General features: G+C 43.7%; 1 protein-coding gene across 2 annotated transcripts in view; it reads right to left on the bottom strand.

Moving 5' to 3' along the window:
* VPS13C (vacuolar protein sorting 13 homolog C) overlaps window positions 1-19,173 on the bottom strand; it is a 478,755-nt gene that overhangs the window by 310,159 nt on the left and 149,423 nt on the right. For both annotated transcript variants that reach the window (XM_069765602.1, XM_069765601.1), the window contains 7 exons: window positions 18,065-18,192; window positions 17,815-17,921; window positions 15,059-15,230; window positions 3,393-3,455; window positions 2,875-3,016; window positions 2,146-2,240; window positions 882-1,024 (listed from right to left, as the gene is read on the bottom strand). In XM_069765602.1, the coding sequence (XP_069621703.1) occupies window positions 882-1,024; window positions 2,146-2,240; window positions 2,875-3,016; window positions 3,393-3,455; window positions 15,059-15,230; window positions 17,815-17,921; window positions 18,065-18,192 (850 nt within the window). The remainder of the gene's footprint in view (window positions 1-881; window positions 1,025-2,145; window positions 2,241-2,874; window positions 3,017-3,392; window positions 3,456-15,058; window positions 15,231-17,814; window positions 17,922-18,064; window positions 18,193-19,173) is intronic.

The following is a 19,173-nucleotide window of genomic DNA, read 5'->3' as shown; positions in this document are numbered from 1 at the left end:
TCTTATCCAAGCACGCTGGGGTGTTATCCGAGCATCTGGGAGTGCTCATTTATTACGTTGGGAGTCCCTGCGGCAGCATTATTTGGGGATGTTAGACAGTCTCAACACATGCAGGGATTCCCTAACAGGCACGTGTTCAGGCTGTAACAGTTGCAAACCCTGTAGCCACAGGGACTCCAACATAATATACGAGCACTGCCAGATGCTCAGATAACACCCGAGCATGCTCAGATAAGACGTTATCCGAGCACATTCACTCATCACTAAATACCAAAGTCTGTTTTTTTGGGGGGGTTGGGTTGGGGAAGGGTCATTTTACCCCACATTTTAACTTATGTATCACAAACTGGTCTCTTCTCATTGCAAAATCAGAATACCGTGGATTTAAAAATTTTCAATAAATTAAGATTTTTTTTCCGATAATGCAATTTTGAAAACCTCATCCACTTGTACTGTAAATGGCTGAAGATTTGGTCAAATAATAGATAAACGGGGTGCTTAATTAAGACTGCTATTTGTTGTAAATCATGTTGCTCAAGATAAAACTTTTGACAGAAGAAATATTAATCAAACATGTTTACTGTAATGCCCAAAAATAAGTTTTGCTTGGTAAAACAGCAAACAAGGCTTTAGTCCATGCTTTTAGGGACCATGTTTGGCAATCTTTTTGTCACATATACATCACATATATATCACACATACACAGAAACTTGCAATGCAGCTATGCTCTATTTGAGGAAGGGGTCCGAAATCTTTACAAAAGGAGTCTCTTAAAATGATTGGAGCATAATACATGTAACAAACTAGTGTTACAATTCTAGTAAGTATAAATATAGTAAGAACATTTATTTGCACAGAATAACAATAAGTAGCGGACTCACTTTATAGCCTGCGCTCCTGGTCTCTGGTAGATTTTAGTGCTGAGATCAACTATCTGCACCTTCAATGTCTCTGGCGCATGGGCATCTTCTCTGATGACTATCGATGTGCTAAGTAACTGGAAACTTAGAATGTGTGCAACGTACTGCAAGAAAGGAAAAAAAAATATTCTAACAGAGTAATTGTGCTTTAAACGTGCAGGACAATCAATTTTTGCAAATGGTTTCAATAAACATTTTATACCATTTGCTCTCTATGAACAGATAACGGAGTCGGAAGACTGCTGCAAACCATCTTTCGTGTATGGTAGAGAAAAAGTGATGATCTGTTGGTGCTTTGGTATTGATGAGGTGGAAATTTGCACCAAGAAAAAGGAATAATAAATAAGGAAGACTATTAGTGTTGAGCAAATGTGCTTGGAAAATGTGTAATCTGAGTATCTTGGTTGTGCTCGAATAATATGTTTGAGCAACACATGCAGGGATTTCCTAAAAAAGAGCAATCCCTGTATGTGTTGCAGGTGTCTAACAGGACTCATGCAGCCGGGGGGGAGAACTCGAATATATTATCCGAGCACATCCAAGATAACACATTATCTGAGCACGATGGCTCATCACTACTATCTACCCATTCTGTATTCATTTCGGATAGCATTTGATTCAAGCTATCCTACAATAAGCCAAAGCATGCAGCAAAATGTGCCTACTTGGAAAGAAGATTGTTAGGCTACTTTCACACTAGCGTTTTCTGCAATCCGTCACAATGCGTCGTTTTGCAGAAAAAACGCATCCTGCAAAAGTGCTTGCAGGATGCGTTTTTTCCCCATAGACTTGTATTGACGACGCATTTGTGACGGATTGCCACACGTCGCATCCGTCAAGCGACGGATGCGTCGTGCTTTTGCGGACCGTCGGGAGCAAAAAACGCTACATGTAACGTTTTTTGCTCCTGACGGACCGCTGTTTCCGACCGCGCATGCGCGGCCGGAACTCCGCCCCCACCTCCCCGCACCTTACAATGGGGCAGCAGATGCGCCGGAGAAATGCATCCGCTGCCTCCATTGTGCAATGTGTTAAACGCTAGCGTCGGAATCTCTCCCTGACGCATTGCGACGGGGAGATTCCGACGCTAGTGTGAAAGTAGCCTAAGCTGGTATTCTGTGGGCAGTTGACAATAGGCATATCTTAACTTCTGAGTTGTTGCTTTATTGAAAGACAAGATTTTTTTTCTTTCCAAGCTGCTAACACCTGTAAAAAATCTACTTACCGCCTTGGGCAAACAGAGGTTGTGAGAGCTTTCACTGTAACCTATCGCAGTAAAGAGTTTCTTCTTTTCTTCGGGAGTCATCAAGTCTTCAATTTCTGAAAAAAAAAATAAAGGCCCAAAAATGATAGATTAAATATGGCCAATATTTTCTGAGTAAAATACTAATCTGTTTTAACGGTTGGATAGTGTAGCATTATCAATGATCACCCATATCCTCATCACCTCATCATTTGTCAAAATGAGAAGACGCCAGCTGCATTCATACTGTTAGGTTAAGTGCACACATTGATTATATGAGGCAGATTTATCTGTACCAGAGTGCTGGCAGGAAAACATTGTTTAAAAAAATACAATTATTAGGTGTTTTGACATGCGCTTAGATGTGTTTTTTACATGCATTTTTTCCTATTCATTTGAATGGGTGAAAAATGCCATAAAAAAGCTGAAAGAACATGCTGCACATTTAAAAAACGCTTGGATGGTTCAAATCTGCAGGGGTTCAGAAAGAGTGGTTTGATTGAGTGACAAAGTGAAGCCCCGCGACCATTTGGATGCAAAAATAACTATTGACCGACATAACTAACGGGTTAAACAGCAAAAGGCTTATCTGATCCAGACTGTTAGTTTCTAGGCTTCTGACTCAGTGGTGAAAAAGGCCACTTAGTTACACCTACTACCTTTTTTTACATAAGTAATTATAATAAGAATGTAATTGCTGTTAAAAATTACTTTCAGGTACAGAAAGTTCTTCAGAGTCTTCTTTTTTAGAGGTTTCTTTCTTCCCCCAGAATCCTCCAAACCAGCCTCCACTTTTCTTCTCTCCAGTTTGTGCAGCCTTTTTCGCCAACACTTTCTGACCTGACCGCACTACCTAAAAACAGTGTAAATAATAATGCATTATATTTCTAAAATTATATACAAGTTAGCAACTGTAGTCTTAAATGCGTGCTTGTATGCATAAACAAATAATTTAATTTATTAGATAATTCAATTAAAAACAATTTTATTGAGAGCAGCTGTTATCACTCCTCCTGCTCGTGACTGGTCACGGTAGAGGGGGAGCGATCACCGCAGGCTCACTGTGCGGGGTCTGGAAGCGAGCAGAACAGAACTTAGTTTGCTCCCTGGAATGGCACTTAAAGCAAACAGTCTAACAATTTAAATGCCATTTAGCTGCATTTTATCACTATTTCTGCAAGTACTTAATATTTTTTGTAGGCGACAGGTTCCCTTTTAAAAACGGTTACCTCTGCTTGTGCTTGTTGCCTAGCGAGAATTATATTAAATACATCAAGAGGTTTTTCCAATGCCTAGAAAAAGAAAAAAAATATATTATATAAATGGCAATAAAAACAGTGAAAATTTTACCTTAAAAGTCAAACTGCAAAGATAGACAAAAAAATGTAAAAGAATGATACGCTTCAGAAAAATTATTCACTCATTTAAAACAGAGTTCAGACTAAAACATTGTTTACATGCATTTCTGACCAATCAGTCCATTCTTATAGATAAAATTGGTCTACGCCATTTACAATATCAGATATTTTCAATTTTTTATTCTGCTGCAATTATCTATCTATATAATCGTCTAAGGGCCAGTCTGTCTGTCTGTCAAGGAAATCCCACGTCGCTGTTGGTCGCGGCCGGCTGGGCACAACCAATCAGAGACAGGCACAGTCCGGCCACAAATTGGCCCCTCCCTACTCCCCTCCAATCAGCGCCCACACAGCGTTTTAGCAGTCCGTTAAACGCATAACGCGGTGTAACGCAGTCCGTTAACGCTGCCATTAACCGTGTGTGACCAACTTTTTACTATTGATGCTGCAACATGTAATGTTAAAAATAATTTTTTTAAAAATCATTATATTCTCACCTTTTGGCATCCGCGGCAGCCTTTCCCGCGCCTCGTGATGCTCCGGTCCCAAGAATGCATTGCGGTAACGACCCGTGATGATGTATCGGTCTCGCGAGACTGCTACATCATCACGGGTTATTGCCACAAAGCATTACTCGGAATGGAGCGTCGCGAGGAGCATCGCTGAAGGCCTGGATCAGGGGGCCACCGGAAGGTGAGTATATAACTATTTTTTATTTTAATTCTTTTTTTAACAGGGATATGGTGCCCACATTGCTATATACTACGTGGGCTGTGTTACATACTGCGTGGCCTGTGTTACATACTACGTGGCTCTGCAATATACTACGTGGCTCTGCAATATACTACGTGGCTCTGCAATATGCTGTGCTCTATACTACGTGGCTGTGCTCTATACTACGTGGCTGTGCTCTATACTACGTGGCTGTGCTCTATACTACGTAGCTGTGCTCTATACTATGTGGCTGTGCTCTATACTACGTGGCTGTGCTCCATACTACGTGGCTGTGCTCCATACTACGTGGCTGCTCTATACTACGTGGCTGTTCTATACTACGTGGCTGTGCTCTACACTACATGGGCTGTGCTATACTGCATGGGCTGTGCTATATACTACGTGGCTCTGCAATATACTACGTGGCTGTGCAATATGCTGTGCAATATACTACGTGGCTGTGCTATATACTACGTGGCTGTGCTATACTACGTGGCTGTGCTATACTACGTGGCTGTGCTATACACTACGTGGCTGTGCTATACACTACGTGGCTGTGCTATACACTACGTGGCTGTGCTATATACTACGTGGCTGTGCTATATACTACGTGGCTGTGCTATATACTACGTGGCTGTGCTATAAACTACGTGGCTGTGCTATAAACTACGTGGCTGTGCTATAAACTACGTGGCTGTGCTATATACTACGTGAGCTGTGCTATATACTACGTGAGCTGTGTTATATGCTACGTGGGCTGTGAGACTCTTTCGCCAGGGGCCCTCAAAAACCTGCAACTGGCCCTGGCTTCACTGATTGATCCCGGCCGGCCGCGACCAATCAGCGACAGGCGCAGTCCGGCCGCGAATTGGTACGGGATTTGAACCACGCTTCGCTAATTGGACGCGTACGGCCGGCCGAATCCTGTGTATTCATTCCATTTTTCTCAAATCTTCATAAATAAACTACATACATATTCTAGAATACCCGATGCGTTAGAATCGGGCCACCATCTAGTCTTAAAATAAAACATTTCTAACCTTTAATTGTGCAGTTATCGCATGATTGTCTCTGTTTCTCACAGCAGGGAACATGGCGCCTTCATCCCGGGGGCAGGGGGGGGGGGGGGAGGGGTGACACTCCTCACAACTATGATCCCTGTGATTGGCTGTTCTATCCTGAATAGCCAATCACAGCATTTCTTAGTGTTTCAGGCAGTAAGATTGCCTGAAACACAGATGTCCAGCCTAAGATCGGTGCTGTAAGAGCAGTGATCAAAGGCCACGGCATCACCAGGGCCAGCTCCGATTGGTGGGATCGACAATGACATTGATCACACCAATCAGAGCACACAGACGAGCTGTGATATGCATGTGACCGCCCTGTACAACCTCAGTCTAGCTTCGGATTTGTACAGGATGGTCACTGTGTTTGTGCACCGTGCTGGGCCTTGTGGGGGAACAGAAGCCTCTGCCATCACAGATTGCAGCTGCTGCTCCTTCTGCTGAAGAAAGAAGAGTTCCTGATCCTTGCCTGATCTTTCCCTAATCCCCTCTACCCCCTTAACTCAACTTTTCCCTACTCATCCACTCTCCCCTCCCCACTGCTGAACGCTGACAAGTACTTGATGGCTCGTTTTTTGGCAGCTGTTTTCTTTTTGTGCGTCCTGCAGCTGCCGAACTTGGTCTCCAGAACTTTTTTGTCCCTGTCCATTCTTCTCCCCTTCCCCCTTTGCACCACCTCTGTGCAGCCGCCAAACGTTGATCAGCACTCGTGCTCGCTGTTTTACACAACTTTTTTTTTTTTTCCCACCAACTATTCCCCCCATACGACTCTGAAGTGCTCCTGGATTCTGGTGTAGAACTGGTCCTTGTAGAAGAAGATCCTCTCTCTCCGGCAACAGGAGGGGTTCTTCTACTGATAGTTTTCTCAACAATGGGAACCAACTGCGTTTCGGCCAGTGAGGAGCTATGAGAATGACCTTGGCCTCGTCCTCGCAGATTTTCCTTAGTGTCCTCGGAATCATCGCTAGAGGAGGAAATGCATACAGGAGACCGTGATTCCAGGGTTGTGAGAAAGCATCGATCGCGGCTGGAGTCTCCCAAGGGTTTAGGGAGTAGAAGGTCCTGAGCTTTGCGTTTCCCTTTGAAGCGAATAGGTCCACCGTCGGCATTCCCCAATGATGACACAGGTCTTTGAATACCTCGTTGTTCAGTTCCCACTCCGTGGGGGATACGCTTTTCCTGCTGAGGAAATCTGCCAACTGGTTCTTGGAGCCCCCCAGGTGAATTGCCGTGATTGACAGAACCGACCTTTCTGCCCACTTGAATATCCATTCCGCCAGGTCTTGTGATGCCGGATGTCTTGGACCCCCTTGATGCCGCAGGAATGCTACCGTTGTCGTGTTGTCTGAAAAGACCTTCACGTGTTTGTTCTGTAGCAGATGTTGTGCTGCCGTCAGGACCTCCCAAACCGCTTGTAGTTCCCTGTGGTTTGATGACTGGTTGCTGTCTGCCTCTTTCCAGCAACCTTGAAAATATCTTCCCAGTACATGACCTCCCCAACCGAGCTGACTGGCGTCTGTTGTAACTGAAACGCTTGGTGTTTGAAGCCATGGTACCCCCAGTCGGATGTTCCTGGGAAGAGTCCACCAACCCAGGGATCTTTTGATCTGCGGAGTAAGGTTCAGAGTTCGGTTCAGCGAGTTTTGTCTTCTGTTCCAGCTTCTCAGGACTCCCCTCTGAAGCTGTCGAGAATGAAACTGGCTCCATCTTACACAGGGAATACACGCCGTCATCAGATCTAGTAACTTCATCCCGTCTCTGATCGTATTCCGACCTCGGGAAAAGTGACGGATCTTCTGTATTATGCCCTTCAGCCTGTCCTCCGGAAGGAAGGACATTCTTGTTTGTGAATCGAGCATGACTCCCAAGAATTTTATTTTGGGTTTTGGGATTAGGTCTGATTTTTGCCAATTTTCAATCCATCCTAGATTCTCTAGAGTTGAGATGAGGGACCGACAGTTGATCCTGAGTTGGACTTCTGAGTTTGCTGCTATTAGGAAGTCGTCCAAATAGGGGACCACCATTACATCCTGATAACTCAGGAAAGCAACTACTTCTACCATAAGTTTTGTAAAAACTCTGGGAGCGGAGGCCAGGCCGAAGGGGAGACAGCGGAATTGGAAATGGAAGATCTTTCCTTCCAAGACTACCGCGAACCGCAGGAACCTCTGATGGTTTAGATAGATGGGAACATGGTAATATGCACTTTTTAAGTCTAGAGTGCACATGACCATGCCTTTTCCCAACAGGGGAATGGTGGACCGAATCGACTCCATCTTGAACCTTTTGTAAATGACCCAATTGTTCAGATGTTTTAAATTTATAATGGTTCTCGATTCTCCGATGGTTTTGTTACCGAGAAGAGATTGGAGTAATGACCCCTGCCCTCTTCCTGAGGGGGTACTGGGACAATGGCCGCCATTTTTAGAAGGTCCTGAATGTCTGACCACATGGGGGATGACAGTTTTAGATGGGAGCTGGATACCAGGAATCTTTCGGGAGGAAGAGATGTGAATTCTATTTTGTATAACTGGGATACTATCTGTAAGACCCATGGACTTGATGTGATCTCCCTCCAACCTTCCAGAAAACCTGTCAGACGACCCCCCACTCTGATGGCGTCATTTTCTGCGGTAACTGGAACCTTGTCCAGAGTAGCTTGTTTCTTTATTTTTAGGCCTGTTATCCCCCCCTTTTTGGTAGCTCCATCTACCCTGCTTTCCGTTACCCCTATAATCGGGTTTTTTATTATAGCGGGGCCTCCGAAAGGGCTGGAATTTTTTAGGTTTCTCTTCCGTAAAACCTTTCTTAACATCTGCAGCTTTCTCTAAAATATCGTCGAGGACTGGTCCGAAGACCTTGCCCCCGGAAAAGGGTATAGCACACAATTTATTCTTAGAATGCATGTCCCCTGACCAGCTCTTAAGCCAAATGGCTCTATGGGCTGCATTCGATAGCGACTGGCCCCTAGCTGCGAACCTAACCGATTCTGCAGATGCGTCTGCCAAGAAGGTAGTTGCTAGTTTTAGCAAGGGTAGGGATTTTAGAATATTATCTCTGGATGTTTTAGCTATCATTTGATCTTTAAGATCATCTAGCCAAAGGTCCATGGAGCGGGCTACAGATGTCGCTGCAATATTAGCCTCAATAATTGCCGAGGAACTTTCCCAGGCCCTTTTTAGAAGGCCATCTGCTTTTCTGTCCATGGGTTCTTTCAAGTTGGACGAATCTTCAAACGGAATCGCCGTCCTTTTGGAGACTTTAGCCAAGGGTATGTCAATTTTTGGTACATCAACCCACTCCTTGACTTCCTCTGGGTTAAACGGCAAGCGAAGTCTGAAGTCCTTAGGGATAGTCAGTCTCTTCTCGGCTTCCTCCCATTCCTCCAGAATCATAGATCTGATATGGGAGTTAACAGGGAACACCTTGGATGTCTGTGAGCGCAAGCCTCCAAACATTTCGTCCTGAACGGAGCAAGATGGCTGCGGCTCCTCCACCTGCATGGTGTGCCGCACTGCTTCCAACAGTTCTCCAGTGTCCGTAGCAGAGAACATATCTTCTCCCTTTCTCCGGGGGATCTCTACTCTCATCTTCCTCCTCTACCTCCGACCCACAGGATGAGGAGTCTATGGAAGAGTACTCGACCCTTGGTCTTTTCCTCAGCCTCTCCGAAGGTGAAGGTGAGGGTGAGACTTGAGGGAGTACCAGACTTGAGACTGAAGCCTGAACTTCCTCCCTTATCATGGCTCTCATATTAGACATAAGAGACGCCTGCTCCTCTCCTATGACTTTGCAGGTGCACGCTTCACATAGGGGTTTCTGCCAGGAATCCTTATGCTTAACCGCACAGATAGGACACTTCTTATTCCTACTGGGTTTCTTTACCGATTTCTCAGATAGGGAGGCTGCCTATGGAGAAATATAAATATATAAATAAATATATATATATATATATATATATATATATATATATATATATATATATATATATATATATATATATATATATATATATATATATATATATATAGCAAACACTAGCGTTTTGTTTTTTTTTAGGGCCTCTACTTACTAGTGCTGCTGACTCCTGACCCTCTGCTCTAGCTGCGTCCTCCATGATGCTCTAGAGATCACTACTCCCCCTGCACATACCTTTTTATTCTGTTCCTCACTTCAAAAAAAAAATGACGCTCCAGCGTTCTCCACCGCTCTTTTCTCTGCACTTCCTGTAGCAGAGACGCCGTCCGTCCCCTTCGGCCGCAAACCGGAAGTGACATGCGGCCGGAAAGAGAGGAAGGTGCGGCGTTGAACTGGTTCCCCCAGCGGCCGCATGGAGACGCCGACGCCAGCAGAGGCCGCCGCTGAGCCTGCACACACCAGGGGACGGACGGAGGGATCGAGAGCCCCTGCCAGGAGGAAGCGATCCCCAACCCAGGAGCAGCGCTACACTGGTAGGCTGAGGGATCCTTCGGGCGGGTGTCAGCCAACGGGTGTCTCAGGAGGGAAGGGTGAGGCTGAGCCCCCTCGATCAACATCCCCCCCGCACAGAACGGCAGATCCTCTCGTCCGTTCCTATCCCTGATGGGACAGGAAAAACACTGAAGGGTGGTAGGGGGAGGGTCCTTTTAACCTCTCGTGTTCCTGTCCCATCAAGGATAAGAAGGACGTCCTCCAGTGTGCTGTCAGGTGGTGAACTGGAAAATGAGGCTTAAAAAAATTTACATTTTTCCACAAAAATTATCTTTATTTATTTTCACAACTCAACATTACAATTTTCTGTTAAGCACCAGGGGGGTTCAAGGTGCTCACAACACATCTGGATAAATTCTTTGGGGGATATAGTTTCAAAATTGGTGTCATTTGTGGGGGTTTCCACTGTTTAGGCACATCAGGAGCTCTCCAAACATGACATGGCATCTACTAATCATTCCAGCAAATTTTCTTTTCGAGTCCTGCTATGCGCCCAAACAGTGGTTTTTCCCCACATATGGGGTACCGGCATGCTGAGGAGAAATTGCACAACAACGTTTGGGGTCCTGTTAAATTCCTGTGAAGGAATTTTTTGTTTGTATGTGCAGCGCCCCAGAGTCCTGGTCGTTGCAGTAATGTCGCTCTGCCACTAAGGGGAGTGATGTTATGTCTGATTGCACTAAAGGAGTTCACCTGACCAGGTATCACAGTCACACACTACACTTCACACTCCGGCCACTAGGGGAAGCAAAAGGCACTATGTATTAGGTCACTCCTCACACTATGGTAAAACTGGGGGTCGGATAGGAAGTTAGAGAGAAGCAACCTGGGAGAGCTCCAGGGAGGACCTGTCAGGGGTGGGTTCCTGGCAGGTACCTAGCAGAAAGGACAGAACGTGAAGGAGCCGCGCCTGCACTGCCTTGCGGCGGCATCCTAAGAAAGGACACGAAGCGAAGAGTATTGTGGAGAAGTGAGAAACGAGATCACAGCACAAGGAGATAGAACCAGTAGGAGTCGTGCCCCGAGAACGGCAACATCCTACTGAGGTGCGTAGCCGGTGGCCGGAACGCCGAGGAAGTAACTGACTCCAAGCATTACTTTAAACAGCGGCAGGACATTTAATTATAGGTTGGCTGTCTACCTAAAATCACCTAAGCAGACATAGGGGGCAAACGTGGAGAGGGGCGTCTCTAGGGTCCCAGAATAGCTCCGAGCCTACTCATCATACGGGTGCATCCTAGCCAGATAAACTTGGGGGACGGAGAAGAGAAAGAACTGATACGAGAAGTTGTGAGGACTATCCCGTGGTGCTCTGCAGGGAAGGACTACAACACACAGGCGCTAGTTGGTAGGCAACGATTTCCACCTGCAAAGGGAACTCTGGATGTGCCTTCAGACCGGCCGGACTCAGTCAGCCCTGTTAGCAGTGCTCTGGATTGCGGATCCCGAAGTCTTCAGTAAAAAGGTAAAGAGACTGCACCCCTGTGTCCTCGTTATTAACCTCGCCTCACATCATCGTCACCTACATTACTGGGAAGTCCTGGGGAAGCACTTCACCTGTGGGAAGGTATACCATCTAGCTGCCATAACACCACCCCAGTGGACCCCAAGCAGCGTCGGTCATCCTGACCGAATACCACAGGTGGAGTCACGAAACCTTGACAGACTTTCATCACCTTTCATTGGACGCTCTTTAGCAGGGTCACGGACCGGGTCCAGCCACCGTGACAACCCTAGAACCGAGACAGACAGGACCGGTACCGAGTATCCCGCGGCCCTGCGTCTGGGGGCGCTCCATATGTACCGTATATACTCGAGTATAAGCCGACTCGAGTATAAGCCGACCCCCCTAATTTTGCAACAAAAAAACTGGGAAAACTAATTGACTCGAGCATAAGCCTAGGGTGGAAAATGCAGCAGTCACCGGTAAATGTCAAAAATAAAAATAGATACCAATAAAAGTAAAATTAATTGAGACACCAGTAGGTTAAGTGTTTTTGAATATCCATATTGAATCAGGAGCCCCATATAATGCTCCATACTGTTCATTATGGCCCCATAAGATGCTCCATACAAAATAGGCCCCATATAATGCTCCATACAGTTCATTATGACCCCATAAGATGCTCCATATACAAATATGCCCCATATAATGCTCCATGCAGTTCTTTATGGCCCCATAAGATACCCCATATAATGCTCCATTCAGTTCTTTATGGCCCCATGTAATGCTCCATATAATGCTCCATGCAGTTCATTATGGCCCCATAGATGCCCCATATAATGCTCCATGCAGTTATGTCCCCATAGATGCTCCATGCAGTTATGGCCCCATAGATGCTCCATATAATGCTCCATGCAGTTCTTTATGGCCCCTTATAATGCTCCATGCAGTTCTTTATGGCCCCATATAATGCTCCATGCAGTTATGGCCCCATAGATGCTCCATATAATGCTCCATGCAGTTATGGCCCCATAGATGCCCCATATAATGCTCCATGCAGTTATGGCCCCATAGATGCTCCATATAATGCTCCATGCAGTTATGGCCCAATAGATGCTCCATATAATGCTCCATGCAGTTATGGCCCCATAGATGCCCCATATAATGCTCCATGCAGTTATGGCCCCATAGATGCTCCATATAATGCTCCATGCAGTTATGGCCCCATAGATGCCCCATATAATGCTCCATGCAGTTATGGCCCCATAGATGCTCCATGCAGTTCTTTATGGCTCCATAGACGCTCCATATAGCCATCTGTAATGCTGCTGCTGCTGCACTAAAAAAAAAAAAAAATGACATACTCACCTCTCATTGCTGCCCGCTGCTCCTCAGCGTCCAGTCTCTCTGCACTGACTGTTCAGGCAGAGGGCGGCGCGCACAATAATACGTCATCGCGCCCTCTGACCTGAACAGTCAGTGCAGACGACGCGGAAGACAGGGCGGTGGTGGAACGCGGAAAGGTGAATATGAAATACTCACCTGCTCCCAGCGCTCCAGACGCGGTCCCCGCATGTCCCACGTCTCCGGGAGCGGCAGCTTCTTCCTGTAGTAAGCAGTCACGTGGCACCGCTCATTACAGTAATGAATATGCGGCTCCACCCCTATGGGAGTGGGAGTCCATATTCATAACTTTAATGAGCGGTACCAGTGACTGCTTAACAGGGGAAGAAGCTGCCGTGCCCGCAAACCGTGGGACATGTAGGGACCGCGTCAGGAGCGCTGGGAGCAGGTGAGTATTTGACTCAACCGCCGACCCCCCCGCCTTCCATGACTCGAGTATAAGCCGAGAGGGGCACTTTCAGCCCATTTTTTGGGGCTGAAAGTCTCGGCTTATACTCGAGTATACGGTATATGAGTTGGTGACTCTAGGTTCAGCACTTGTTCACACTTAGTCTATGTTTGGATGTGATGGTCAGTTTTTTTAAATTTAAATTCCTGTGAAACACCTGAAGGGTTAATAAACTTTTTGAATGTGGTTTTCAGCACCTTGAGGGGTGCAGTTTTTAGAATGGAGTGACTTTTAAATATTTTCTGTCATATAGGCTCCCCAGAGTCTCTTCAAATGTGATCCCTAAAAAAAAGGATTCTGTAAATTTTGTTAGAAAAATGAGAAATCGCTGATCAACTTTTAGCACTTATAACTTCGGAATAAAAAAAAATGTTTAAAAAATTGGACTTCTGTAAAGTAGACGTGGGAAATGTTATTTATTAACTATTTTGTGTGGCATAACTCTCTGAGTTTAGGGCATAAGATTTCAAAGTTTGAAAATTGTTAAATTTTCCAAATTTTTGTCAAATTCCATTATTTTCACAATTAAACGCAAGTCATATCGAAGAAATTTTACAACCATCATGAAGTACAACATGTCATGGAAAAAAAACCTCAGTGTCATGGAGTTTCCACAACAGAGAAGAGCCAGAAGACCATGGCATCTCATTGCTCCTACTTCTGCGCTGAGAAGAAGCACTTCTCCTTCATTTTAATGGTGTTTATTCTTTTTGCTAGAACAGGGGTTAATTGGCTATGTTGGAGAACCCTGAGCTCTCAAGCGGAGCTCAGTTAGCCACTCCCATTCCCTTTATAATCTGGGTGATTTATAAGGGTGGTAAATCCCTTCCCTCCTCTTCATTGGTTTATTCCCCTTCCTCAGCTCCCCTATGTATTCATTTGTTATATGTGAGTAAATATTTGTATGCCTGGTGTTTTCAGCTTACCCTTGTTTGTGTAGCCTTGTTTGTCGGGTTGGTATACTGCGATACACAGTAGCGCCCCTCTTCCCTGGGTGGGGGAAGAGAACAGTCGGAGGGCTAACTCAGGAGATAAGGCAAGGGTGGCGATCCAGGTATCCTCACCTTCAGTATCCCGAGAAATAGGGCGATTTAAGTAACCTCTTAGTGTCAGGGACAGGAAAGGAGCCCCTGGTCCCGGGTCTCCTGACAGCTGTGTCGTGACACTCAGAGGCAGTGGGATCTGTTGAAGCATTCCAGAGTTCTTACCTCGTAAAGTGACACTGGTCAGAATTGTAAAATTTGGCCTAGTCAAAGGTGAAAACAGGCTCGGGAATGAAGGTGTTAATGAAGCTGTTTTTCTGGAGCAGTTACACGCTATCAGCATCAAGTTTGGTCGCAGATTTAGAATCACGTCCCATCAATTTTTTGACTGAGGAGACAGATTTCAGTGAGACCAAATTGCCATTTTGGCACCGCTTTATTCTGAGGACTTGCATCAGGGTTTCCATATAAATTCCCCCAAAATGGAATTCAGACAAAACCACTTGTGGAGCCATTCACATTCATTCCGGTCAGTAGGTGTTAATCTTTATTAGACGGAAACAATAACTTGGTAGGTCTAAAAAGACCTATACTGCCCGAAGGGAGGCCAAAGTGACGGTCTGCTTCATTATAATGAAGTGCTCTATTGGGGCTCCTTCGAAGGGTTGCGTCTGGATTCCATTTATCAGAGATTTAGACAAATTAACACAAGTGTTCAGTATAAAGCCATGTACAAATGTGAACCTACACCTACCCTTACACACGTAAATTTTGTCCCAATAAGTCAGATTTTTATATGTATAAAAGCACCGCAAATTAAAATGTATTTCAAGTTAAAATTATGTAATTAATTGTGGACTACTGATATTACATCCATGCGTCACATTTTAAGTCCTTCACATTGCATCACTGCAGAACTACGTCACGGTCCCTAAGGTAAAACAGCAGAAGGTCTAGATGTTACATTCAGAAAAAGTTACACACATGTACATTATGTCCATATCAATCACCTGGATCTGCTTTGTGGCTTCTTCAGGAACCTTTGTTTGGGTCAGTTTGGCCTTGTACGCATTCTTGTAGCATCTTAGGTTTTCCCTGTGTTGTGTAATGTTACACCATGACCACATTTTTGTTCTTCGCCTAACATGAATTTCCAAGATGCTGGTAATTGCATAATTCCACCTGTAGATGAAACGGGAATGACAAAAAAAAAAAAAAAAAGCTCTGAATACTAATCGCTTTGCTAAAATGTATTTTCTTTAGCAAACAATTATAGATATTCTTATGAAAGGAGCTTTTCAATTTAAGTTTAAGCTCTCTCAAAAAAAAGGAAAATTCTGGCACCAAAACAGTATTTTAGTGATAAAAATGTAAGTATTTCTTCACCACCAAACAGTATAAAATTCTGTGAGAAAGCTGCGGTGTCAATATGATCACTGCAACACTAGATGTATTCACTTAGGGGTACAGTTTGTAAAATGGGGTCACTTATGGGGAGTTTCTACAGCACTGGCACTTCAGGGGCTCAGCCAATGTGATATGACAACCACAAACCATTCCAGCAAAATCTGTATTTCAATATGGCGCTTCTTCCCTTCTGACCTTAATGTACCTGACAAGAAGCTCACGATTACAAATCAGGTAATGGCGCACTCAAAAAAAATTGTGTAATCAATTACATGGTCCATTTCCGCCTAATAACTCTTTTGAAAATTAAAAACTTAGGGCTAAAACAACATTTTTGTGAAAATTGTTACATAATTCTGTGTATCATCTGTTAAAAAGCTCACTACAAAACAGCCCTAAATGAATTCACCAAGAGGTGTAATTTCCAAAATGCGGTCAAGTGTGTGAGGATCTCCTGTTTTGGAACCATAGCGGTTTTTCAAATGCAACATTGCGCCTGCAGTCTATTCCTGCCAAATCTGGGATCAAAAATTCAAATAGGGATCCTTCCATTCAGAGGCCTGTCATATGGCCAAACAGTAGTTTTCCTGCACATATAGGATATCAGCATACTCGGGATAAATTTCACAACAAATTGGGTGGGCCATATTCTCCTGCTACCTTTGTGAACATGAAAATTTTGGGACTAAAGCAAGATTTGTGGAAAAAAACAATTTTTCATTTTTATGTTCCAATGCTGTAAAATTCTGAGAGTCCAAAATGATCACTAAACTCCTAAGTAAATTCCTTGATGGGTGTAGAAGTTTGGCTCACGTGTGGGAAGTTTATGCTGCTTTGGCACCTTGGAGGCTCTTCAAATGCAACATAGCGTCTGCAGTCAATTGTGGACAAATCTGATCGCTGTTCAGGAGAGGAAATCATCTAACTTTTACCTTGAGGAATGGGCAAAAATCACAGAGACAAGATGTGGAAAGCTCAGACTTATCCAAAGCGACTTGCAGCGGTAATTGCTGCAAAAGGAGGCTCTACAAAGTACTGCCAATAGGGGGGTGAATAGTTATGCACACTGAAATTTTCACTTGTTTTGTACTATTTGTTATTTGCTTAACAATAAAAAGAAAAAGTGTTCGCAGTTGTAGGCATGTTCTTTACATGAACTGATTCAAACATTCAAGAACAAGTTTCAGGTTGTGAGGTAGGAAAAACACGAAAAACTGCCAAGGGGAGTGAATACTTTCGAAAGCCACAATACTTTGCTATTATTCCTGTGAAGCACCAGAAGGGTTAGCAATCTACCCGAATGCAGTTTTTATAATGAGGGGAAATGGCGCAGCTTGTTGGCGCATACACAGATTTAAATCTCGGCTCAATAACGAGCAGAGATCTCAATCTGCACCACCTTCGAAGCCATTTTACTCAAGAGTGCGGGAAGATCAATGTACACAGCGTAGACTCCGCTCCTGCCTCCCGCCGCCAGGACAACACCACCTCGTACTAGCCCAGACCCCGCAGCATTGCCCAACACTCCAACAAGTCACTCCTGCTGTCAAATGACGTAAATGTGACCCTGTTCCACGCTCGCCGTCCCTCTCGGAAAGCTACATTCAGTTAGACACACCTGTGACCCCCGCCATGCCTGATCCTGATGATAGGGAAAAAATTATTTTTAACCTATTTTCCACCTCTAAACTTGGGGTGCACTTTATAGTCCCAAAAACACTAAATTATTTTGTGCAATATGACTGAATATTTGTGTTCGCAAAACAAAGTTTATGAAGTGTGAATTTTTCTACATTTTATTCAAATTTTTGATATTTTGGTAAAAACGCAAATCGTACATACCCAAAATTTAACATGAAGTATAATGTGTCACAAAAAAAACAATCTCAGAATCACTGGGATTTGTTGAAGCTTTCCAGATTTATTACCACAAAGTGACATCGGTCAGAATTGAAAAATTTGGCTTGGTCAGAAAGAGGAAAACAGGCTGCGGCTTGAAAAGGGGTTTAAGTTTAACCTGCTTGTTGCCAACACTAGAGGGCTCTAAACAGCTTCTAATGAAGCGAGTAGAAGGACTATACAAGATTACACAGATCTTACTTATAAGGGTACAAACGTTTGTGTCTGATAAAAAAAAAATAGGGAACATTATGCACATCTTATACCGCACACCTTATTGTTAGACTACACAATACAGCCTATAATGTTTGAAAAATGCAAATGGATAAATAGTTGGTGTAATAAAGCAATAAAGTCTCACTAAGGAAAATCAAAATTATCCACAGTCACAGCCGATCAGCCTTGACTGGGAAGCACTTAATTCTGAATAAAATGAAGACTTCTCTGAGTAGGCACATACCATTCACTGGGGTCTTCTTTCAGCGTTACTGCTGGTCGGAACTTTCGGTATGGAGCATTCCTAACCATGTAATCCACAGACTCCAACAAGTCAATCATGCTGAGGTACTACAAGTAAAATTAGAAAAATAAACTATATTGACAAATGAATATAAACACACCGATCACATTGTGACTTAAAAACCAACTTATTGCCAGTAAATTCTCTCTGTGGAAGGTGTAGATAATATGAAGGGAAGTTTATTACTTGCCTGCGGCTTGGTTAGTTCTATTGCGATGTGCTGAATCTCCATGTTCCAATCTAACTTTGGAGTTCGCAATTCAAATTCTGCACATGGATTGATGTAAAGCTTTGCTGAAGCAGACACTGGCTTAAAGACTTGAATAAAAAGAAAAATGAAATGGTAACACGATATTTAAAATGCAGAAGGTCTTAAGAACTCAATATTGACATAAAAAATTCAGATAAAATAAAAGAGTTAGAACTGATAAAATTCATGATAGTGGGGGTCCAAACTTTTATCTGCAATGAAGTGGGGCAATAAAGGCCCATGTAAAAAGGCCAAAATCGTTCCTGATCATTGGCCTGTGTGAACAGACTTGCAATTAACTGACAAAATAGCAAAAAATACTTTCTTGTTGGAAGAGTTTATTTATTTAGCAAGTTTAACCAGTCCATGACCAGGTCATTTCATCTCCTTCCTGACCTGGCACATTTTTTTTTTTTTCGTTTCATCATACATGTGGTTTTACATTTTTTCGCAAAATATGGGGCTTTTTTGTTTGATTTGTGGATATCAGAGGAAAATGTAAAAAAAGTAGAAAATACATGTTTATTTTCACTTTTTTTTTTTTCTTTTTTTTCAGGAAGGGAACTGCAGTTTAAAAATGTTAGCAGTCCAAAAATAGTTCAAGTGTAACCAATGTTTTAGTATTTTTTTCCATAAATCAATAATTCACATGAATATAACCTGTATCTGCCTCTAGCTCCTCCTCCTCCCTTTTTCAGAAATGGGAAAATCTGCCCTTACTGAACACTGATTTTACCATGAACGGAGAGTGAAAGATCAGTCCAGGAAAAGAAATAACAGATTTATCTAATAAGATTTATTACAAAAGTTGCATCATTTTCAATGTTCTTGGCAGTAATAATTAATGTACATGAAGTGGACTCCCTTGTCTAGACAGGCCAGTAAACCACTGCCAATCAGTTTGCATGAAAACAATTGGTAATCACATAATGGCTGTGGTTGGCCATGTAAATGAGCCTTAGAATTTAGTTGAATGAATGGGTAAGCTGGTACCTGGTGAGCTTGCTGGTGGAGAGCACATATCATTAAACGGGTTGCCACACATACAA

The sequence above is a fragment of the Ranitomeya imitator genome, chromosome 4 (genome assembly GCF_032444005.1).
Source record: "Ranitomeya imitator isolate aRanImi1 chromosome 4, aRanImi1.pri, whole genome shotgun sequence".
Taxonomy (NCBI): domain Eukaryota; kingdom Metazoa; phylum Chordata; class Amphibia; order Anura; family Dendrobatidae; genus Ranitomeya; species Ranitomeya imitator.
Note: the sequence above shows the minus strand (reverse complement) of the source record. Positions and strands in the feature narration are given on the sequence as shown.